General features: G+C 40.1%; 1 protein-coding gene across 1 annotated transcript; it reads right to left on the reverse strand.

The window, feature by feature from the left end:
- Nucleotides 1-6: 6 nt before the first annotated feature.
- LOC145771486 (WD repeat-containing protein 35-like) lies at nucleotides 7-19,925 on the reverse strand. The gene is made up of 29 exons (XM_082583180.1): nucleotides 19,801-19,925; nucleotides 17,637-17,729; nucleotides 17,031-17,130; nucleotides 16,531-16,623; nucleotides 15,934-16,115; nucleotides 15,314-15,394; nucleotides 14,726-14,891; nucleotides 14,088-14,227; nucleotides 13,602-13,727; nucleotides 12,894-12,997; nucleotides 12,259-12,401; nucleotides 11,687-11,828; nucleotides 11,293-11,359; nucleotides 10,608-10,661; nucleotides 9,687-9,796; nucleotides 8,852-8,933; nucleotides 8,466-8,594; nucleotides 7,638-7,718; nucleotides 7,076-7,212; nucleotides 5,972-6,175; nucleotides 5,324-5,470; nucleotides 4,945-5,077; nucleotides 4,179-4,331; nucleotides 3,169-3,311; nucleotides 2,764-2,860; nucleotides 1,690-1,849; nucleotides 850-1,039; nucleotides 673-729; nucleotides 7-555 (listed from the first exon to the last, which is right to left on the reverse strand). The coding sequence occupies exons 1-29, from the start codon at nucleotides 19,822-19,824 to the stop codon at nucleotides 411-413; spliced, it is 3,483 nt and encodes a 1,160-aa protein (XP_082439306.1). The 5' UTR covers nucleotides 19,825-19,925; the 3' UTR covers nucleotides 7-410.
- Between the last annotated feature and the right edge of the window lie 2,130 nt (nucleotides 19,926-22,055).

The following is a 22,055-nucleotide window of genomic DNA, read 5'->3' on the forward strand; positions in this document are numbered from 1 at the left end:
GCTGTGTCGGCGCAAACGCATTGTATTGTATTGCTGTAACGTTATGATACGTCAAACAAACACAAAAACGGTTCATTAAAAATACTCGGAACATCTAGAAACTTCTATAAAACGTTGTCTAAGCTCAATGCGAAACAAAGTGAGGAAATGATCCAGAATTCTTGGACCAATAAACGACGCCTGTTGTCGATAAATACGTCGTATCGTAAACAGAGAGACTGGGCCTGTGCCAAAGAGTCACCTAGCTTGTAAAGGGGAGAAGTTAAAGACCGACATAAAACGTGTACACAAAGCCAGTGAAGTAACGCATGAGCAGTCGCGTTGAAAGAAGGTTAGTACAACGTCGTCACAAAGTATAAACGATATGCATATGACGTCACAGTTAGCGATGAAGAGTTAACCGGGGGTGGCTATCCGTGCACGGGGGAGTGGCACAGGGGGCAGAACCTTCTGGAAGCTATCTCCCGGTCGGAGGCTTTTCGCTTACAGGTCGAGCAGGTCCACGATGGGTAGTCCATGATGGGGCGGCCGGTTACCAGGCAACAGGACGCGTTGCTATGGAAAATAAACACAAACGTTAGCAACGGAGCAAGGTGTCACCTGCATTCAAACAACACGTTGTTGTTGAAATATCTGTTAGCGCACAATGTGATGACGTAACACGGTACTCACTCATCCTTGAAGTCATCTGACCTATCCGCGGACTGTCTGTGGTCACGTGGTTCGTGCCTGAATAAAACAAAAAACATGATTGTTTGTGTTCTCTCAAGCAACATTATTTTACGTAAAAGTAACACAATGTTGTGCGCTCATCCATTCTCATAGTTCCGGGAACCGGAACCCCCTTACCTTGTGAATATCTCGACGGCGAGATCTTGGTAGGCCTTCCTATCCTCCTCACTTATGGAAGTCACTGATTCGAGCTTTATGAAGGAACGGGAGCAAACGGCAAAGGATCGGTTGGATGCTGCAGCAAGAGCAAGAAGACTGTGGATCTTGCAAGGATCAAGAAACTCTTCATGCTTTGTAAGTTGCTCAGCTGCAACAAAAATGGAGAGGTTAAAATTCTTCCGCCAAATCACTCCGCAAAATGAACAAATAGAAAATCACTTGTTTTTAGAAGTCCGTTTGATCATGCTTAGATAGAAATCGATTTCAATCAATCAAACAAACTTCAGTTGAACTTATGGAAATACAAAAGGTTTGGAAAGACAAGTATAAAAATGACAACGGGTCAATCAAAAATGCAACTTAAAGTAGCACCTAGTGGATGGAATAATTTCCCGGCAACAAGACTGCAACAATCGGAAGCTTTATTCTGTCAATCTCGGTGACCGGGCCTGCGTCAGTGATTCAAAGCCTCTACAAGTATGCGAAACTGCCAGGATCAAGCTATCAAAGAAGCTTTCCCAGTCCGAGGATAAAGATTCAATCAATCAGTCTAGCTACCAACTGGGAAGGAAGGTCTGCGTGTGTTTGTTGATAAAACTAAATCTTTGCTGCACTCTAGCGGTCTCTAGTCCGGATTAAAATCTTTACACCGAGGCGGTGCAAGAATAGGCCCTCGACCTCTGGGTAAAAGTGATCAAAAAAGAAGATACAAACAAAAAAATAATTCTCTTCGTTTTTGTGTTGTTCAACTATTTAATGAGATTGCGTCGGAACAACGTAAAACAACTGACGTCATACCGGTACGCATCGCTGCGTCGACGTAACCGTCATAAAGTTGACGTTGCGCTAATATGTAGAAATGATACGCTTCAGCGCCCCGCCACGCTTGATCGATAACGTGTGACTCCACTCCTGTCGCCTCATCCTCTTGGAGGTAATCACTGACCCGTGACGAACTCTGGAAAGGTCAAAGTTTGATGGAAGAGTTTTTGAAATTTAAAAAGAAGCAGCATAACATTAAGATCTGCAAACAATCAGGTCGTATCCAGGCTTACACCTGGTGGTTGAAGATTTAGATTAAGTGGACGGGAAGGCAGGGAAGCCAATCTTCGTGTCCACCTTCAGGCATGCCTTTAAGTGTCCTGCCAAAGACACAGCCGCATGCTCTTGAGCGGTGGCGAACCGGCGCCCTTTCGATTGCCGTTCCAGCGCTCTCACCACTCGGCTATGCAGCCGACCTGATGGGTCAGGTGACCTGATGACCTTGGCGATGACTTTGACCTGACAATCAGGTGACCTGATGGGATAGTGATTAAGATGAAAATAATAATAAAGGAAAACATAATCACTGATGATGATGGCGTATGAGCGATCTTTCCAGGCTAGATTGGAGGGCAGGAAATTTTCAGCCACTCAGCAGTCTCGTACTCGATGATGCTGAGCTTGCTGGCCGTAATGCCCTCGCTGTTCAGCTGCAGTACGGTGGGTCGTCGGTACTTTTCGACAGAGGAGCTGCCGCGTCCTGAGAAGGGCGTTTCCCTATCCACCCTGCGCTGAGTGATGAAGTGATGTAAACAACTCACCAACAACACGTAAGGATTTACTCCTGAGCAAGCTGATACTTTTGAAATAACTTTTCAACAGTTGATGAGAAAATGCAGGAAAGTTTTACTGCGGTAGCAAATCGAAATCTCGCGCACCACTAAACTGCATAACGGCGCAGAAAAAGAAAAAAAGAACTTGCAACATTAATAATATCATGATCATGAATGTCATCCTGGTCGTGAATGTCATTCTGGTCGTGAGTGTCATCATGCTTGTGAATGCAAATCATGATCATGAATGCCACCATGATCGTGAGTGTCAACTTACGTTCGATTTGCTCGCTTTGGCCAACTTGAAATGCTTGCCCACCAGCAGCGCGGCTAGAACGTAAATCTTCTTCAATGGCAATGGGGAAGCCCCGCGACTGTGATGTAAACAAACAATCGTGTTGTGGTTGCGATGCATCATGTAACAACGTGCGGCTACAGCGAAACATGCGATCAATGGCCATCATACTCCATTTGGCTACAACTACAACAAGGAATAAAGCACAAACTACAACTTGCCATGTACCAGCACGCTGATGAAGTGGAAAAGATGGTGGAACATTGCAAAGATTAAACCGTGAACAAATATTATTTGTGTATGATCGTTGCTGGACATGTCAAATTGTCAATGTCTTAAAGCTCTTTCAGGAAAATTAGAAAACAAAGTGCCCAATGGGTTTCTTACGCAGCGTCTTTTTCAGCCAAACTGAACAGCAGCTTCGCAGCAGAAGTGAATCTATTCGCTTTCCTGTACAACTCAATGGCTTGTAGAATGTTGTCCTTCTCCAGCAGGTAGGCAGCGTACTTTGCAAGAAGAGAATCTATTTCCTGAAAGAACGAATTGCTCTATAATGTGATAACGTTCTGTTACACCATTACAAATTCCATTGGTTCAAAGCAAAAATTCTGAGGTATCATCTTATTTTTAAAGTAAAGTTACAAGATAAATTTAGCTTGCCAGGGCCACGTTTGCCCACTGCTAGTCATGGCTAACTATCGGTGGTTGATTCAGGATGAGGTGAATGAAGCAGTTGCTTCGAGACCCCTCTGTTAGGAGCCTCTCCTAGTTAGTTTACGCGCTTTCAGTTTCACATGCATTCAGGCTAATAATCATTCGCTATCTCCGCTTGCAGCAGATTGCGCATCAACATGGGTTACTTGACAGGGTTCCATGTGATTTTATGAGCCGTACTGCTTCCATGCTGGCTCAAGGCAGATTGGAAGAGGGTGATATATCACCAGATTATTACCCGATTTATCTTCACTGCGTTATGTAATAAAGAACACAATCGGTACCCTTTTTAAAGTCTTTGGTATGACCCGACCTGGAATCGAACCCAGGGCTACAAGCATTCAGGCTATTTTGTATTAATGTCGCATAATTAATACAAATTTTCTTTCAAACTAAGTAAAGTTTGACAGACAGCTTATGCAGGTCAACATTATAATCTAGTACAGTGCTTCTCAATGTTCTTTGCTTCATCGCACTCTTATCACTTTGGAAACTTTATTGCGCTATCCAACAAGCAAAAACTATTGAAAACTCTAACAAATAGAACGTCAGATAGATAATAAACATCGAAAACCAGTGAGCTAGCGATTTTAGTTTAGAATCAAAACCGCAGTGTTCCTAAGCAACAAGCAATAGAAGACAACCCGAAAGTTTTTAAATTGTTAACCATGAGCCTGTGTCACCTTAACATTATGTTTCTTGGCTAGCTCGACCGCTTGGCTCCACTGGTTCAAATACACGCATGTATCAATGGCGTTTTGTATCTTGCCACACTTACAGTAGGATACCACCGCCTGCTCACACATTCCAACCATGCGGAAGGTACGAGCCATCTCCTGGAAGAGAGAACGATAGTTATCTATGTTCCATGAGAAGTATCCACCACATTCCAAGGTTCATTGACGCTTTTTTTTTTTTTTGCTACTCGGACTGATGAATAGACTGACGCTATTAGTCTTTCATCAGTCCGATTCTCCATGAGAGTGGGTAACATACGTCAATTCAAGAAGGCCCAATTCCCCAAAGATGTTTTTGAAATAAATGCGTTTTAATTATTTTGGTTATTTACTTTTGAGGTGGAAATTCGATAATGATTCTATGCTTAGATATACTGGTGAGAAGTATTATGCCTGAAAATTTCACCCAGTAAAGACTATGTGGAAAAATTGTGGAAAGGCTGAAGCCCAATTGCTGGAGATGCGGCGTTTTTTAAATCTATGGAAATATTGAGGGGGTATTTTTTATGTTTAAGCTTAAAAAAATTTGGTCGTTATTTTTCTGGTATAATTTATAAGACACTGAAAGAAATCAGAAAAGCAAAGAAAGTAAAATTAAAAAAAATGGAGTTGGGCCTTATTTGAATTCACGTATTCAAATGTAACAAACATGTAACAAAACGAAACAGGGGACATCAGAGTCTTGGAAAATGAATAAAACGACGAAGCAAACCGGTAAGAGCTTGTGGTTATCTGACAACCCTTCCGCCAGCGTGAAGAGAGCGTCATACTCCTCCAACATGTAGTAACACTCCGCCAGCCTATCCTGGTTGCCGCCCCTGACGTAGTACGTCACCGCGTTCGACCTGGAACAACGATTCGTCATTGTGATGTCACAATCACGACGCGGATTTAAGTTACGTCACGATTGCATCTAATGTTGCTAATAATCGTTTTGAAGGAGGATTTGAAGGAGGAAGATAGAAGAAACTTAGCACTCAAAGACAAGAAGAAGGCACTAAAGTAGCAATGGAGGGTTGTGGCGAACAACACTAAGTTAAAGTTTTGCTATAACAGTAATGTTGTAATGAAAGTTGTCGAACATCCCTCACCACTTCTGCCGGTCAGCGTAATAATCACCGATCGCGTTCCACGCCTTCATCAATTGCTTGTCATCCGCTCCACCGCTCCCGGACTTGAGGAGCTGCTCCACCCGGAACCAATCTCCAAGCTTCATCCTGAGCTCAATGGCCAAGTCCCTAAACGAGACAGATCAAGTAACTGATGCATCCCAACGTCACAAAGCTCAATCCGGGATTCTCGGACCGCGCATGGTGACATCATAACGCGTTGTTTTTTCACCTTGGGTTGTCGCATGAAACTTAATTGCTCTGACAAAAATGGAGAAATTGCCGGCATTCCTTTCTGATGTGGACATCAAAGTCATTATTTGTAGGAAGTTAACCTTAAAAGGCCTGGGCTTCCACTGGATGTTGAAACCCAGTACCAGCGTTACATTTCGTCTGCCAACACGACAGACCTCTTCAAGAATAAGCACCTGTTTTAAAAGCCCTAATTTTAATCATCATTCTAATATAAGGATAAGGTTACTGTAATACTGAAGAGCAGGTACTAAGAAGAGTAGAGTGGCCAGTTCCTTTTCTCGATCGCCTTTCCTTCAGCTACTGCGCCCGCCCAATTTATAACACCCTGGAATCAATCAAGTAAAACTATTACAAATGATAAATCGTTAACTCCACCTCCGATCCATGTCCATGTAGATCCGCTCCGCATCCTCAAATCTCCTGAAGTAGGACGCGATCTCTGCAGCTTTCATCTTCTCATCCCGAAGTTGTGTAACTTTCTTGCTCAGTTCGATTCCCTGGTAATCTTTGCAGCGGACGAAAGCGTGCTCAGCTATCCCAAGGTCAAGCTTGTCCAGGGCGGCCTCCGCTAAAAGGCGCCTGCAAATGGAAGAAGCAAGACCATCATGGATGGAACGTCTGGTCAACATTATTAAAAAAATAAATGAGCCCAACATGTGAATACTAAACTCGTGTTTAGCAAAAGTTTCGAAAACTAGATTGCTTTCACTGCTTCGATCCAATGGCACTGAAGCTGAAAACACTCTGCTTTACCAAACATCTACATTCTACAATCCAAGGTATGTTTTAGGGATCTTTATTCTTTTATAAGAACTATCATTCTAGGCAGAAATAGCCCAATTAAGCAACTTGTGATTTTTCCTTGTTCACAGTCAAGTTTTTATTTGCTTATATGCAATTGCTTGAGTTTCGCTTTTAGCTTACTTAGTTGAACATCAATCTAATAAAAAACTGAAAAAAAATTAGCAATTGTTCTTGAACCAACTCCGTAGTCGTCCACACAGGGATTCAGGCGTCCACAGCCTACAGTATGACATTGACTGGTGGCCACACAAATATATCGTCTCTTCTGCTCATTATCAACTAGTTTGGTTACTTCACGATGAGTGCTTTCCGAAATATATCAAAAATTCGGTATTCAAAAATTCGACAGTCGTGCCCCACGTCTTTATGACGCCATAAGTAGGTGAAGTTTTGGGTGTCGAGTATTTAACTAAAATCATAGTACATCACATCCTAGGCATTTAGAAAATTGAAAATGATGAAAATATGGAAATCCTCGGCCACAGACTAGTTCTGTGATGTTGTGAGAACAACTTTTGCTGGTTGAATTCAGTGTGAAAAACTGCTCTCTTGTAACCTTCCAGTGTAACCTGGAAACACCTTGGATCCGGGGGAGGTAAAAGGATAGACCCTCTGCCCCAAAAGCTCATACGAAGAGAAAGAAAAACGTTTGTGCAATATTACGTCTCTACTGACCACAGCCGAGGGTGGGGGTTGTCATCCACAAACTGGGCGGCGTCTTGTAGACCGACGGTCTGTACCAGGGTCCGTGTGTCTCTGAGCGACTTCACCTCCAGTTCAATGAAATCCTCAACTGCAGGGTTGTCAGGATCCTGGAGGAAATGATAATAATTTATTTCACACCAGCAGTTGGGAGAAAAATAGCGTCAATAAAAAGTCTCCATAATTTGATTTTTCAGCCAAATGTTACAGTTTTTCTGGGCTGTGTTCTGTAACGGATCGAATCCTTCTCATGAAAGGTTGTTCTGGTCTTTCTTAGTTTTGTTTGCCAAGAGAAGATAAATCAATAAAATGTGGAGCAAAAAATCAAACAAACTCCCCGATGGCTGTGCGTTCATAGGAAACAAAAACGTGATTTCTACGTCGCTGGTAGTTGAAGTGATGTAAAAACATAATGTTTGTAATAACATAATGTTGCAAATGTCTTCTCACACAAAGCTGAGATATCACTTCACGCATATGGCTTTCATAGTATACTCTACATTGTTAGTCAGCAAAACAGAATCAACAAACAAACCTTGAATATCTCGTCCAGAAGAATGGATTTAATTTCTAAATCATTGAACTGGCAGATATACCCGGAACTAAGCAGAGGCTCCTAAACAGGAAGTGATGTCACAAATAAAAAACAATTAGGCATTGACAGCAATAGACACAAGGGAATTATTACGTACCGGTAAAGAAAAAAACTGATTGCTGACCTGACTTAGTGTAGAAAAGCATGAAGTGATGTCTGGTACATTAGTTAAATGTTCATCCTCAGAGTGAGAAATCCTCTTTTAAGGTTTACAACTTATGGGTATGCGATACTGGCACACTACAAAGGAGTGGGGGGACAAACGGCCTTTTTGACCATTGCTTCTAAAATACGCGGATATGCTAAAGCCAAGGTTGTCAAGGGCGTGTTGAGGCTTGGTAAGGTTGTTGAAAGTTTGAACCACTGTCGCAGGTTCGGTCACCAAGGGTGAGAGTGTGAAGTTCTCGCTTATTGCTGCATTGTAGGTTATCTCACTATCCACTTCATGTGACAGTGACATGGATGTTTGAGAACTATTCCCACATGGTACAGTTGGTACACACTTGAAAAAGGGTTAAACATTTTTTAAGAAGCTCAGGCATCGTCTTGTTTGCGCAAGTTTTCCTTTGTCCAAGTTATCGTCTCATTGTGTGTCCAAGGAATTCTTCTTGCGTCTTCATGACACATTCTCTCCACTAGATGCCGCTAAATGACAAGGTTTTAATGTGTCCTGCTCAACTGAACACTTCGAGAGTCGAACCATGTATGCCTGATCTTAATATTGTTCATTGAATGTGGGATAAACAAAAATGTTAAACTCCTTCTAACCTCCGGTTCCAGTCCGCGGAAGATGTACATCCTCGTCTTTTCCATGATGGCAATCAGTTCCGGATTATCATCCGCCCACTTCATGTCCCACGCATCTTTCCTCTCGAATCTCAGATGCTCTCCAGGAACCTGGAGAACATGGTTAAGTGGCAGATGAATGTTTTAACCCAACCACGCAACAACTGCTAACGTACTTTCTGAACTCGGGTATGACATGCGGAGTAGAAGAAGCCAAAAGAAGTGTGGAAGACAGAGATTGGTGGAAATAATTAACAGCCAACATATAAGGCACAACAGGACGACTGGATTCAAACCCAATGAATCTCCACCACATCCGCATACCAACACATGCCAGGATGAAGTGAACCATAAACCTTACAACATACCTCGGCACCATCTTGATTGGTTACTTTGACGTCCAGATCGAAGAAGGTGAGAATCCCACTGATGTCGATGATGGAGAGACGTCTGGTGGGAACATAAAGTGATAAGGAAGAGCATGAGACAAATCATCAACATTTCTGACATTTCAAGGTGTTCATGGTGTAGGTTTTCTATCGCTTCTTGATGCGAGTATTTTCTTATGTCAACTACTTTTTTAAAAGTTTGGCCTGAAAAATTATTTCTAGGCCTTCGTCCAGCAAACATTAAACTTGATTTTTATAACATTTTGTTTTTGTTCCCAAAACTTTTGTATGGCATAAATTTCATGTGATCAAAAGTAAAAAAAAAACATATTAAATTGATATTCATTCGTCAATCCGAATTTTTTCACTCCCCAAACTCAAGATTTTCTTATCTCAAAGTGACTCACTCGAGTAACAACCTCCTGAAATTGGCCTCAAAACGCCGTCTTTAGTGAATACAATATAATGGCAAAGAATCACTGGACGGGATTGATACCGTGCCTTAAAGTGTTTTCAGTGATCGTGAAATCAAACAGTGAAATGAATCGCCTGCAATTTACAAACTGTTTGAATGAATCCACGAGCAATCGAGCATTGTGCCTTTTCCACATGCACACGAATGCTAGAGGCGGTGTTATGCCAGCGATGCTGGAGTGAGCCGTTTATTTCTTTTGTGTTTTAGTTTTGTAGAAAACGAAAAGTGTTGCGGTTCGCTCATGTTACCGACTACCCACTGGAACAAGACAAAATAATGATGATAATTATGACACAGAATTGGTTGCTGACAACCTCTCAGCGCAGGGCAGGTACTTACGATGACGTTGAGTTGAGAGCGAGCTGACGCGGTTCACACGTCACGACATAACGAGTGGTCAGTTCCAGGTGGGGCAGGGTGTACCGGTGCAGGGTGCCAGACTCGCGCGCCTGCAAGCGATTCACAAGTTCACAACGAAGCAATAGTGACAGGTAGTGGGCGCTTATTACATCACTGTGATGTTGGCTGTCGGCTGCATAGCCGAGTGATGAGAGCCCTGGTATGGCACTCGAAAGGGCGCCGGTTCGACACCGCTGAAGAGCATGCGGCTGTGTCTTTGAAAAGACACTTAAAGACATGCCTGAAGGTGGACACGAAGATTGGCTTCCCTGCCTTCCTGTTCACTTAGTCTAAGTCTTCATTCACCAGGCGTAAGAATGGACAAACAAAAAAACGTAAGCTGTGACGTATTAATAAAGGTTATAAGAAAACCATGAAACGGTGCTGAAATAGATCACCGCTGAAACATAAAAACAACATTCTTAAACAAAAAACAAATAAAACGAAAGCGGAGTGCAATAACTGGGTTCTGATGGATCAAGACCATGATCAAACAACCAAGTCGCAGTTTAAAGTCTGGACGTTTGGACACTTACATTTAACATAAATACAAGCCCAGAAAAAAGTGTTTATCTCTACCCTAGTAAAATTTACACTCGGGGTAGGTAGTCTAAAGTTTTGGGGTTAATATCGCAACTCAAGCCTATCAAGGGTTTGGTTTCTATCTATACCACTCTACAGAAGTGGACAGTCTTCATTTAAAAAGCTTTCGCCTCTGATTTGGAACCGCTGACGGTCTTATGAAGATGGGCAACCAAATGAGCAACTTCTGCGACTGGTGTCACATCAAAGATTCAAAGTGTCATAGACTGATTACCTTTTCAGCTGGAAAAAATATGAGAAAAATAACTCAAAACTCACCACGACCATGATCCTATCTGATGCTGTGATGGCGCAAATTTTGTCTCTGGTGGCCTGGATGGATGAAACACAACTGTAATACTATCAACAGAGTCGTTCTTTGCAACCACACAAATGAAATGTTTCATTTTTGCGCGCTTCTGTGTAAAACACCAACCAAAATTAAATGCTGAGATTAAATCACAGAGCTGTAAAGCACACAGTCAGATCCAGTACAACTGCCCATCCAACTCTTCAGCTGCATGAAATGGAGACAATTATAAAGTTCAGTTAGTTTTGTTTCTGATCATCACAGCGAAAACAATACAAGTCAATTCGTCTTGTCTTGAGACGTGGCGGAGTGGTTAAGAATGGCTTGCTGGACACATTGTTCAATCTCGACGGAGATTCGATCCCAACTCAAGTGAAGGACGTCAAAAATTCCCATCAAGTTGTAAGTTCGATTCCCGTTCAAGGCACATGGATATGCACCACTGATGATCCCAAACTAGGTGAAACTTGATTATGGCGTCTTTCATTTTTGTTCGATTGGATTCTTAATGACTTTACAAATCCCCGCATGCCCTGAGTTTTGAATAGTAATAAGAATGCACCAAAGATGAACTCGATTCTTTGATGAAGCGTCTGAACACGCAAAGTCGCCCACACAGACCAAGCTATCTGGGGGATGCAAAAATGCACTTACCGCTCTGGCAGCAGTGTAGTTCAAGTACTCAGCCTTTGTGGGCTTGTCGTCATCAATGTGGATCAACCTGGAAACAATGACATCATTGCGATATGACGTCATTGATATGACGTCATAACACCGTGCCAAATCAGTGCAACTGACTCGATAAACGTTGTAGCAGAAATAAAATGATTTTATCGTTCAAATTATTATCATCACTAAGAGATTACCCCAATCATGGTTTGACTTATGCTTTCTTGAGTTTCAGTAGAATACAAAGTGCTAAGACCATACCATTTCAATGAAATACCTAACTTTAGATTTCAAATTAAATCGAAAAAAATCTATTTCGTTCATGCTGAAAGCTTCATTCACTTTGCACAATCAACCGTTATACAAAACATAACTTTACTTCTCTCTGTTGTCTTTTCGTTGATTGGAGGTAACGATGTGCGACAGGCCCAGGGATCGGGAGGTGCTGTACTGCCACACGTAGACGGCTTCGTTGGAGGCGGCGATCACGTGTGTGCTGGTCATACATAAGTGCGATGGCTCTGTGCACAGACAGATGGGCCGGTCACAATACGCTTTGTTGGTTGCACAAATATCTCACGATTATCCATTAATTTTGCTAATATAATGTTAAACAAAGTTGCATGTTTTCCACGGCTACAGAAAGGCACATATTCTAAGAAAAATAAACCTCGGCGACTTGATTTGCGTTTTGTTTCTTCCTTACAAGTAGTAAGGTCTATAACATTTAACTTGAAAACCAAATGTTCGAGTTTCTTGTCGACAAGGCGTCTGGAATGTTCTGTGAACGAGAATGTAACCTTTCAAACCTAGAGGTGCCTTGATGTGTTTTTGTTTGTTTCCGCTAGCTGGATGTTGCTTACTCAACCTCCAAGGACTCACCAGGGGTTGACAACATGAGTAATATACTTTCTGTAACCGCTTAATGATGCACTAATGGTATCAAATCACCTATCTCAATGAACTTGGAGTCCATAGGTGTCCCGATGGCGTTACACAGCACCAGCACGTACTGATCCTGTTCGTCCTCGGCCTTCGTTGCTAGGCAACAGTGCTCGGAATGTGCTGAGATCAGCAGAAGATGCTTCACGAACCTGAGCGAAACAAAATAAGTGTTTCAGTGAAGCGTGACGGTGGCGATAACGTTGTGTCAGAAAACTTGTAAACGGACAAACTAGATTTTATGGCAAAGTTCTTGTGTGTGCCTTGTCCCGCACTCATGTCTGGTGAAATAAATTCCCAACTTATCGGATTTTTTTTGGGTCATTTGATTGTCAGAATGGGGCATTCGCATCGTTACATGTTAATATGTTATAGCGAATAATTAATATTATCTTGAATGGTGAATAAATGTGGTGATAATGAACTTTCAAAAGAAATATTGAATACATAAAGTAGGACACGCATAGACCTGTTTCCAACAGTTGACGTGATGTATCTATTGCATGATACCTCTTATAAAACACAAAGAAAATATTAAAAAGAAACATTTCTATTCTTCCATGAACTCTTTGCAGTAGAAATTGTGTTGTGTTGATTCCCCAACACAGATTAGTAAAGTTAAAGCTACAAAGCACGGTACTAACTTGATGTACTTCTCCTTGCTCTTGTAGTCCCAGAATACCAAACAGTGACCCACCCTGTCGGGCTTGAGGAAGGCGTACACGACCGTGTTGTCATAGTAACCCCACTGATGACAAATATCTCCGGTTATATGAAATGGTGATGACTTTGTCGTGGTGCAACGTTTGAGGCAGTAGATGAAGGCCCGTCGCGAGTACCAAGATCAAAGTGTGCTAATATGTTCTCATTTATTCAAAATTTAAGGACAATGTTCGCATATAAAACCATCATGGGTCAGGTCGGTTAGTGTCCACCAGTCGTGTAGTATCTTGCAAATGTAGTGCTTTATCCAAGCTAGCAAAACCGCCAATTTTAGATTGATTCAACGTCTCCAGATGTTAGATGAGTGTAACATGGACGGATTTTGCTGAGATTAAGGCCCAACGAAGCCAACTTTATACCCATGATGTTGAGTAATGAGTAGTCGGCATTTGTCGGGGAAAGGGAAATGGGTATAAAATAGTAAACATTACAAACTAATCACAAAAACCTCATTAGAACAGGCCCAGACTATAGGTATAAAATATATGACCATTTTTAATCGAAAAAGTTAGTTTGGCAAAGAGTTTCATGGTGGGTTGAAGGTCCTTTTCATTGATCTCTTAATTTGTGCCATTTTTCAATCTGCTTTAGCCCACCCGAGCCATTATGTTCCAAACACCGCCTCTCACCTTGTAGTCCGGTCGTATGTTAGCGAAGTATATGAAGGCGTCCACTGCGAGAGCGATCCGCAAGCTCCCCTTCTCCCAATCCAATGAGGAGATGCGCTTCCCTGGTACACGGAGGGAGTAGAGAGGCTGCAAGAATCAAATTCTATGTTAAAAATTTGCACAACATACAAAACACCTTGCTGTGCATTTTAACATTTCTGATATATATAACTTCCTATATAACGACAACGTTCAATCAAACACATTTTCAAATTGATCTTGATTGGGATGGAAGAAATTGCTGTTTCAACGTCAACCCACTTTGATTATACAGGCCATGAACTAATCCTCATGTTGAGGGTATGGCTTGTTTGTCTGTCGAGAGCGAAGTCTTCCACTCCACACCTCGCGATTTATTGGGTTGGCAGAGTCAATGTTCAGGGCAAGTTTAGAAAGCAGTGCTACTCCTATAAGATTGCAAAACAGCCTCTGCACAAACTATGTCACCTCGCCGAAGGGACTGTAGAATTGCACTACGTTGACGTCTCTGTCGGTGGCACGTTGGTTGCCGGCGATGGCTAGGATCGAACCAGAGTCGTTCCACCGAGCTGCAATAGTTTCCATCTTGGTGTCAATCAACACTGGATCTAAACAGAAACCACCGCTTGATATTCGTCATCAAACCTTCCCGCGTTAACGAACCCGAAGAAGCATTTTGAAACCAAACTGAACTCACCGTCAGAGCTAAAAAGTGATTATTCATTAGCCTTGAATATGATCACCGGAGTAACAGTAAAATTTATCAAACGTTTGTCGATGGATAATTTTTACACTTCGGCTTTCACTACGTTCATTCACGAACTATTCGTTTCAATCATTTTGTTATATTCTTCCAGGTTGATCTTTGGACAAAAAAAATGACAAGATAAAGTAACGATTTCGGTACACGCTTGAACAATGTATTTCAAACACAACCTTCCATTTGGTGACACCCAGGGAATGAATTGCTTTTCCAAAAGCAACGTTTCAACGACAGGCGAGAAATATTAAACATTACTGTCAATTTTAGAAGCTTGCGCCTGTAGCAAATATTCCATCAAGCAAAACAACTTGTTTAAAGTTTTGTTCCAACTTGATCAACGTACGGTCGTCCGATTCGGTCTTCATGATCTGGCACCGTCCATTGTCGTAGCAAACAGCCAAGCAGGGACACCCAGGCTCAACGTATCCTAACCTTCCATTGTACCACTCCACCGCTACCAGGCTGACCGCGCCAGTGACGTTCATTAAACAGAACAGTTCCACTTTGCCCTGAACACAAGTTTGCAGTGAGGACTCGTAAGACTTCGTCACGTGTTCATAACAAAGTGGGGATAGCATCACTGTTCGGTAATAACTAGTAATAAGTGTAAACCGACCTTTACACGTTAACATTTTGTACCAAGGCATGTAGGATAGGCGCAAACGCAATATTGGGTTAATTAGAAGAGCGAATAATCAAGACTGAACTTTATGACGAAAAACAAAGCTGATGCCAAACAAGGAATCAAACACAAGACCTTGGAGTCGCAGCACATAATACTGCTACAGCGCCGTTCATATTGCCACATACTAAATATCATCACCTTGTCACTTGTGTCTGATGTATCTATATATAATGCAACAATGTTTCATCCTACACAAAAATACTGCGACATTCGTTTGCAAAACACGTGATTACAAAGAGGACTTACAATAGGATTGCCAAGATTGTCGTAGACATGAAGTTCCCCATTGGCAGTTCCAAACAACAGAATCTTTCCGTCCGGAGACCACTGGAAACATTGAGATGCATCAACTCAGTGCATATCACAATAGAAATATCAAAATACATACAAACAGAAATGTAAAAGTAGCCATTTTTGTAGCGCCCTATGTTGCATAACTGTATGCAACGTAGATATTTGGGAAGAACATGACTTTAATAAAATAACAAAGATCCCAAAATGTAAATACTAAACTCATGTTCAGCAAACATACGTTCCGAAACCTACACTGTCTTCATTTTTATTGATATAAATACATAACGTTGGCAGAGTAGAATGAATATTTGCGACGAAAATGAAACAAAAATACTTTCAATTGACCCTTTATAGCCCAATGTTGTACAGCTAAACATTCTGTGTTGGTGGTAATACACTTTTTCCAAAAAAAAAAAATCATAAAAATTTGTTTTTTTTCATGGCCGCTACGGATTAAGAATGTTTAAAGCTAAATTTATTTGAAACAAAATGATACCAAGATAAATAAACTTTGCATTCAAACAAAAATTTCGTTTGGAAACACTCTTGTTTTAAACGTTCTCAGTATTCACCGCCACATGGGTGAGCTGCATGTTCTTGAACTCCTTTCCCCATATCCTGTTGCCATCCACCGATCCGAGGATGACTGCGCCGTCCTCATACGCGATGCAGATCTTCTGTCCATCAGCATTCCATGACATGGAGCGAACAACCGACTTGTTACGATTGTTAATCATCTCTTCGAACCACTGGCCTGGTCACAATATGGAATTGTTTAGTCATAAGATCAAAATTGTTTATTATAATTGGTAAATACTTCGGTAATTGCCCATATATTTATGTAGCTATTGTAATGATGATCAATTAGATGTGAAGCATATCGCTTTAGATCTGCTACTTTATTTCCCTGAATATCATCCAATCAATACTGTCTGTGTCCTTTAAATTGTGCCACCAAGTTAAAGAATATATTTTACATTTTGGCTTGACCTGGTGTTGCTGCGATTCGGACGATCCAGTTTTCTACGTTTTACTGACGAAGATGAAAACACAACGATGGTGTTTGTAATAAAATTTAAAATAAATTATTGAGACATGAGATAATGATGTATAGCTTGCTATGAAATACAAACAACTATTATCAGCAACGGCGAAGAAGATGACATCACCTTTAAACATCATCCAGACGATGATGAGTCCCTTTTGGTCGCTTGTGGTGAGCTTTTGATATTGATTGTTCCAAGTAACAACTTTAACACAACCTATAACACAACAACAAACATGTGCAAGGCAGTATGAATAAGAGAAAAATTGCGATAGACCACATGTAGACATGTTAGCACACAAATCCTTCACATCAGTCGGATAACTAGCAATGCATGATGTTTAAAACGTTAGTAACGCAAAATTTAAAAATTTGGCTCAATGCTTATATAGCCTAACTAGCACAAAATAGCACATGGGCTCTCAATTACAAAAAATCGATTGAAATTGCACCCACTACCACAAATTTAGTAACGAAAGTTTGAACACCACTTGCTTAAAGCTCAGTGCGTGAACACCACTTGTCGCCAAACAGGACCCATAAGCTACTAGGCACTTGTTACAATCCTTGCATGTTTGTTAAAAAGAGATAATGTAATGCACACACGTTGGTTCACTGGCTTACCACTGTGGCCGTCCATTGCCTGGTTCATACTGAGATTGCTTGGAGCTGCTAATCCACGAACCTTCGCATCTTTCGATGTTTGTGTTTCCAACTTCAGAACCTGAAATCCACATTGAAATACAGCTATCAAAAATATTAAAAGTTTGGAATGTAAATTGCCTATCCACAGTGCTTTGCCTCGACAAAGATAGAAGACCAATACAAACAGATTTCTTAAAAAATAGCCAACAAACATCACGTACAATGAGTTTGAAACTCAACAAGAAGAAATAAGTATCAGGTTGAATTCAATGCTTGCCAAACAAAGTATATAAAATTAATCACTTTCTTACAAGACTGGTGACATGCATCCCTTACCTTAGCTTTGTTGTAGCAAGCAATCGTCTTTCAGTGGGATATTTCTTATGTTAGTTAAATCTATATCGGTTTTTTGATAGTTGAAAGACTAAGTAGTTATCTCGCTAGGTTTGTTAATGGTTTAAAATAGTTTTATTTTTAACCCATGACAAATGTCATGGTGTTGCGCGGTTTCATTTGCTTGATATGAAACACTGTAGTCTCTGTAATTAATTCATCAGGTTATCAAAATTAATTCAAGTCCTTTACCTTTAACAAGCCATCTGCACCTCCACAGGCTATGTAACCCTGTTCTTTGTTCCATGCCAAACAATCCAGCACAACCCCATTTGGAATTGCAATCTGAAAAATTGAATCAGATAATAAAAAAGTAAATGCAATGCAACATAATCCATCTCATTACCTGTTCACATATGCAACATTGCAGCATAAAATCTACAAGCGATGTGTTAGAGCAGCTCAGTATTATTTGTTTTGTTGGCAAAAAAACAAAATCATACAAAACACAAATGATTTGCTCAATAAGGATGGCAGTGAAAGACCAAAAAGTCACCATTGAATCAATTGTCACCCAAACATTTAAACAAACAACACCAAAACTTAGGTATGACACAATAGCCTATACAATTTACCATCAATAACAAAATAAGACAAAAAAAAGAAAATATGTGCAAATAGATAAGCAAATGATGTGTTTTAGGAGCACTGTGAGATGTTATGGCAGGCATCAACAGAAATAATAAAATTAAATACCGTAGTCAGTATTTCTAATCCAATCTAGAAGTTTAATAGCCCATAAATCATGGCCCTTTGTAGTCTTTTTGCTCTTTGCTTTTCATTCAGTGTCTCAGCAAAGACACCTTTTAGCATGTCAAAATAAAGAGAACAGCTTACTCTAAGACTAATACAGTATGATAGTATATGACACTTCGGTGCTTTCTGTTGTATCGTATCTGTGATCGTAGTGTACTGTATATTGTCGCAATGGGCAAAAAATAAAACATTATTACTATTATTAGTACACGTTGCGGTTATTAATTCCTTCATGGCTCGTAATTTTTACAGTATCTACAGAATGGAAAACAAAAATCATTAATTGATAGTAGCAGGCCTCCAAGCTGCCGGTGACCATCGCTACCGGGAATTTCTTAAATGGCCTCTGAAACTATCATACAGTCAGGCCATACTTGGTCGTCAGGTTCTACAAACCAACATTTCTTCATTCCATTAATATTCGAAATAATTTTCTTTTCATTCACTTTTGCAATTTTTTTTTTCACAAACAAGGCAAAGTATAAATGTCACAATGGACCTATAAAAAATCAAAGACTAGCTCTACACATACTTGAGAATCAGTGCATTTAAATACAACTGAAAATATGTTTTAGGTCCTTGTTTGCATTGTCCTTATCTGAGTGAATGCAAAAACACGATATCAATTACCAAATTTAAAAAAACACATACCATATAAGATTTTAGGAAGCTGGCTATTTTTCCACACTTAATGCCATGATTACAATCAGGTGTTGCCAGAGTTAGGATTAAAGTTAGGAAGGGTTAAGGCAGGGATATCTAAAGAAGGGGATACGAAGGCTTTTATTACGTCTGACAATAGAAGGGCTTTTGTTTATCATAAATAATCTGTGTTTATCGTGAAATGACAAATGGCACCAATAGTGGTTTAATAAATCTTGTTACGATAACTTGCATTGCGCTATTAGCATCAGGCCTGGATATTCACAGCATGCTCGTGGTTGCTTGTTAATTAAACTACCCATATACTTGTTTTACATCTAGCCTACTGCAAAGGCTTTGTTAAAAAAAACAGCTTATTGGTAACTTTTCAACTGTCTTTCCAAAGAAGTATTCTTTCAATGTGCTCTACGTAACATTTGCTAACTGTCTTTTGTAGCTCATTGTACCAGCTGCACTACAAAACTTTCTACCATTTAAAAAAGAACCACATGTTTAAAGCACTACAAACTATCGCCCTGGTAGTGTCATGAGAATAAGGCAATCGCTGCGAGCCTTCATATCCCCTTCTCTAGATATCCCTGGGTTAAGGTAAGGGTTAGAGTTAGGAATAATATTAGGGTTTTGATCTTTGCCCAAAACTAAAAATTTCCAAAATACAAGTTTTTGTTTTCAACAGCTTTAAATTTTTCTCAAATAAGGGCAGCATTCCTTATCTGGCAACACTGTTGAGGCCATTATTACACTATACAGTGTAAATATAGCCACAGCCAATTTTTTAACAGATTTTTCGTTTTGGTTAGCCTATCGAGCATGACAATTTGGCCGCTGGAAAGAAGCTCTGGTAGGCCATGTTTGGTTGCCGAAAAAATAAATGAGCTTAGTGGCCTGTAGTAGAATAGGAAACTGAAAACATCACTACTGTATAAAGATAGCTTACCTTTTTACTTAAATAAACAAACATTGCTGAGCTTGAGACAAATCAAAATCTCTCTTCTTTAAATGATTTGTACATTGATAAAACAACTTTCAATTGATCTTGATCATTAAAATCATTACTTTGCTGAAAGAAATAATCATTTATTAAAATTTTGTGTCTGAGTTAAATCCATTCTTTCTATTCTAGGATACCACATCCAAGTACAGTACCCTGGACACAATTCACTCTGCCAATCTCGGTAACCGGCCCTGCGTCAAGAGCCTCTACAAGTATGCGAAACTACCAGGAATAACCGATCAAGGCTTTGTCAGTCCGAGGATAAAGATTCAAAACCAAACCAATCAGTTCACAAACAATATTACAAAAATCCTGCATCTGAGTTCAGTTCAGTTTATTTTTTGTTTTGTTGGCGAAAAAGAAAGACACAAAAATCAAAAACACAATAAACACAAATAATTCGCACAACAAGGATGGCAGCGAAAGACCAAAAGGTCACCAAAGTCAGCTTCCACCCAAACATTTAAACAAAAGACCCATAATTAAGAACATTAACACATACGGTATATAATATATAGCACAATACCAGCACTTAAATTTGTAAAAATTAACAATGGAATTAACAATACATTAACAATGGAATAACACAGGGCAACATAAAAAAACATTGTGTAAAGAAATAAGCGGATGATACGTTTCAGGAGTGATCATTGTACAAATTCTTTAATAAACATTTATATTTAAATTTAAAAACATTGTAAGACTTTTCTTTTATTTCTTTTGGTACTTGATTCCATAGTTTCACTCCATTAAAACATAGCATCTTCTTACCAGAGTTTGACGTTGTAGAAGGCAAATATAAATCATTTTTTTTGGTTCTGACGGGTTTTATGATGAAAAAGCAAAGAGGTTCAAACCTTCATCAATAAAAAAAAAAAACTACCAATTTAAGCTCCAGCATGAAAAAACACTTCCACATTTAGAAAAGTAAGCTGACAAGCCGGGTGAAGTCTGCATGAACACAAATTACTCCCAATCCCACTTCTCAAGAAGAACATTTCTTCTGTGTTTTTTTGAGATAATTGTTGGCTTGATGCGTAATTCCAGCTGTTACATTTTTGTGGTATCCGCAAAACAATGTTCCAAAATAAATTGTTTCTGTCAATATTTATTGTTTTGTTTTGTTTTATTATCTTTATCCTGCATGGCGAGAAAGCGGACTTGAGCGCTATGCATCGGTGTACGCCTTCCGACGTAATGCGTACACTTACCGTACACAATACGCATACGCCTTCCGACGTACACCCACAGTCGTAATATAGAGACTGTGGTACACCTGACCCACGTTGCAGCCGACGGCAATGTCTGTTTCCGGTTGTCTACTCTACTTATGACTTAAATTTGGTACTACCCATTACTCGAAATCGATCACTGGGTAGAGGCAATTATCGTAAAGTTTCTTGCCCAGAGAAACAACAGCAAGTGCGGGTGGCTGGAGTCGAACATACAGGCTCTCGACTGCGAGCCCAACGCGCTAACCACTCGGCCACTGCTGCCGACGACTATGAATCTTCTCAGACTATGAATCTTATTCTTGATAAATAATTTTATCACAACCTTTTGTTATTTGTTTTATTTAGTAAAAAGCGTGTGATCTAATAAAGCGAGATTAGCACAAAAAAAAAGGACATTTTTTGCAAAGGACAGGACACGAAGAAAATGATTATGAACTTTATCAAATACGAAGCACAGTGTTAGGTTGCATTTTGAATTTTGATCATCGTTGAATCAGGTTAAATTGTATTTTTATTCATTCTTTTTGAGATCACATATTTTTCATCAGATTTATTTTATGTGCAGTCGGCTATAACTCTTAGGTTTTATTGTCTTATTTTAACATTTTGTTCAGCTTGTGTGGATATGGATGCACCGAAAAAAAGCGATGCAGTTTCAATTCAATTTATTTCAAAACACAAGTTCGTGAAGTCGTGTTTTTATTGTTGTGATGTAGAGAAATTACGCATCATGGCCCATGGGCAATCGAGTACACACAGACTGAAGCGAGAACTGAACAAAACAAACAAAATGTGGAAAGTGATTTTCTACCGTGAACACTGAACAGCGCATCAGATTTAGCGCGAGCTTGCAGAGTGCAGACTGGCAGACAATCAATCAATTGCTTTTTCTGTCTGTTTTTTTCCAGTCGCTGAAGCTTGGTTGCTCAGATTCTTTGCTTGAGTTACCATGTTTGCATAGTT

Source organism: Aplidium turbinatum, chromosome 6 (genome assembly GCF_918807975.1).
Source record: "Aplidium turbinatum chromosome 6, kaAplTurb1.1, whole genome shotgun sequence".
In the NCBI taxonomy this organism is placed as follows: domain Eukaryota; kingdom Metazoa; phylum Chordata; class Ascidiacea; order Aplousobranchia; family Polyclinidae; genus Aplidium; species Aplidium turbinatum.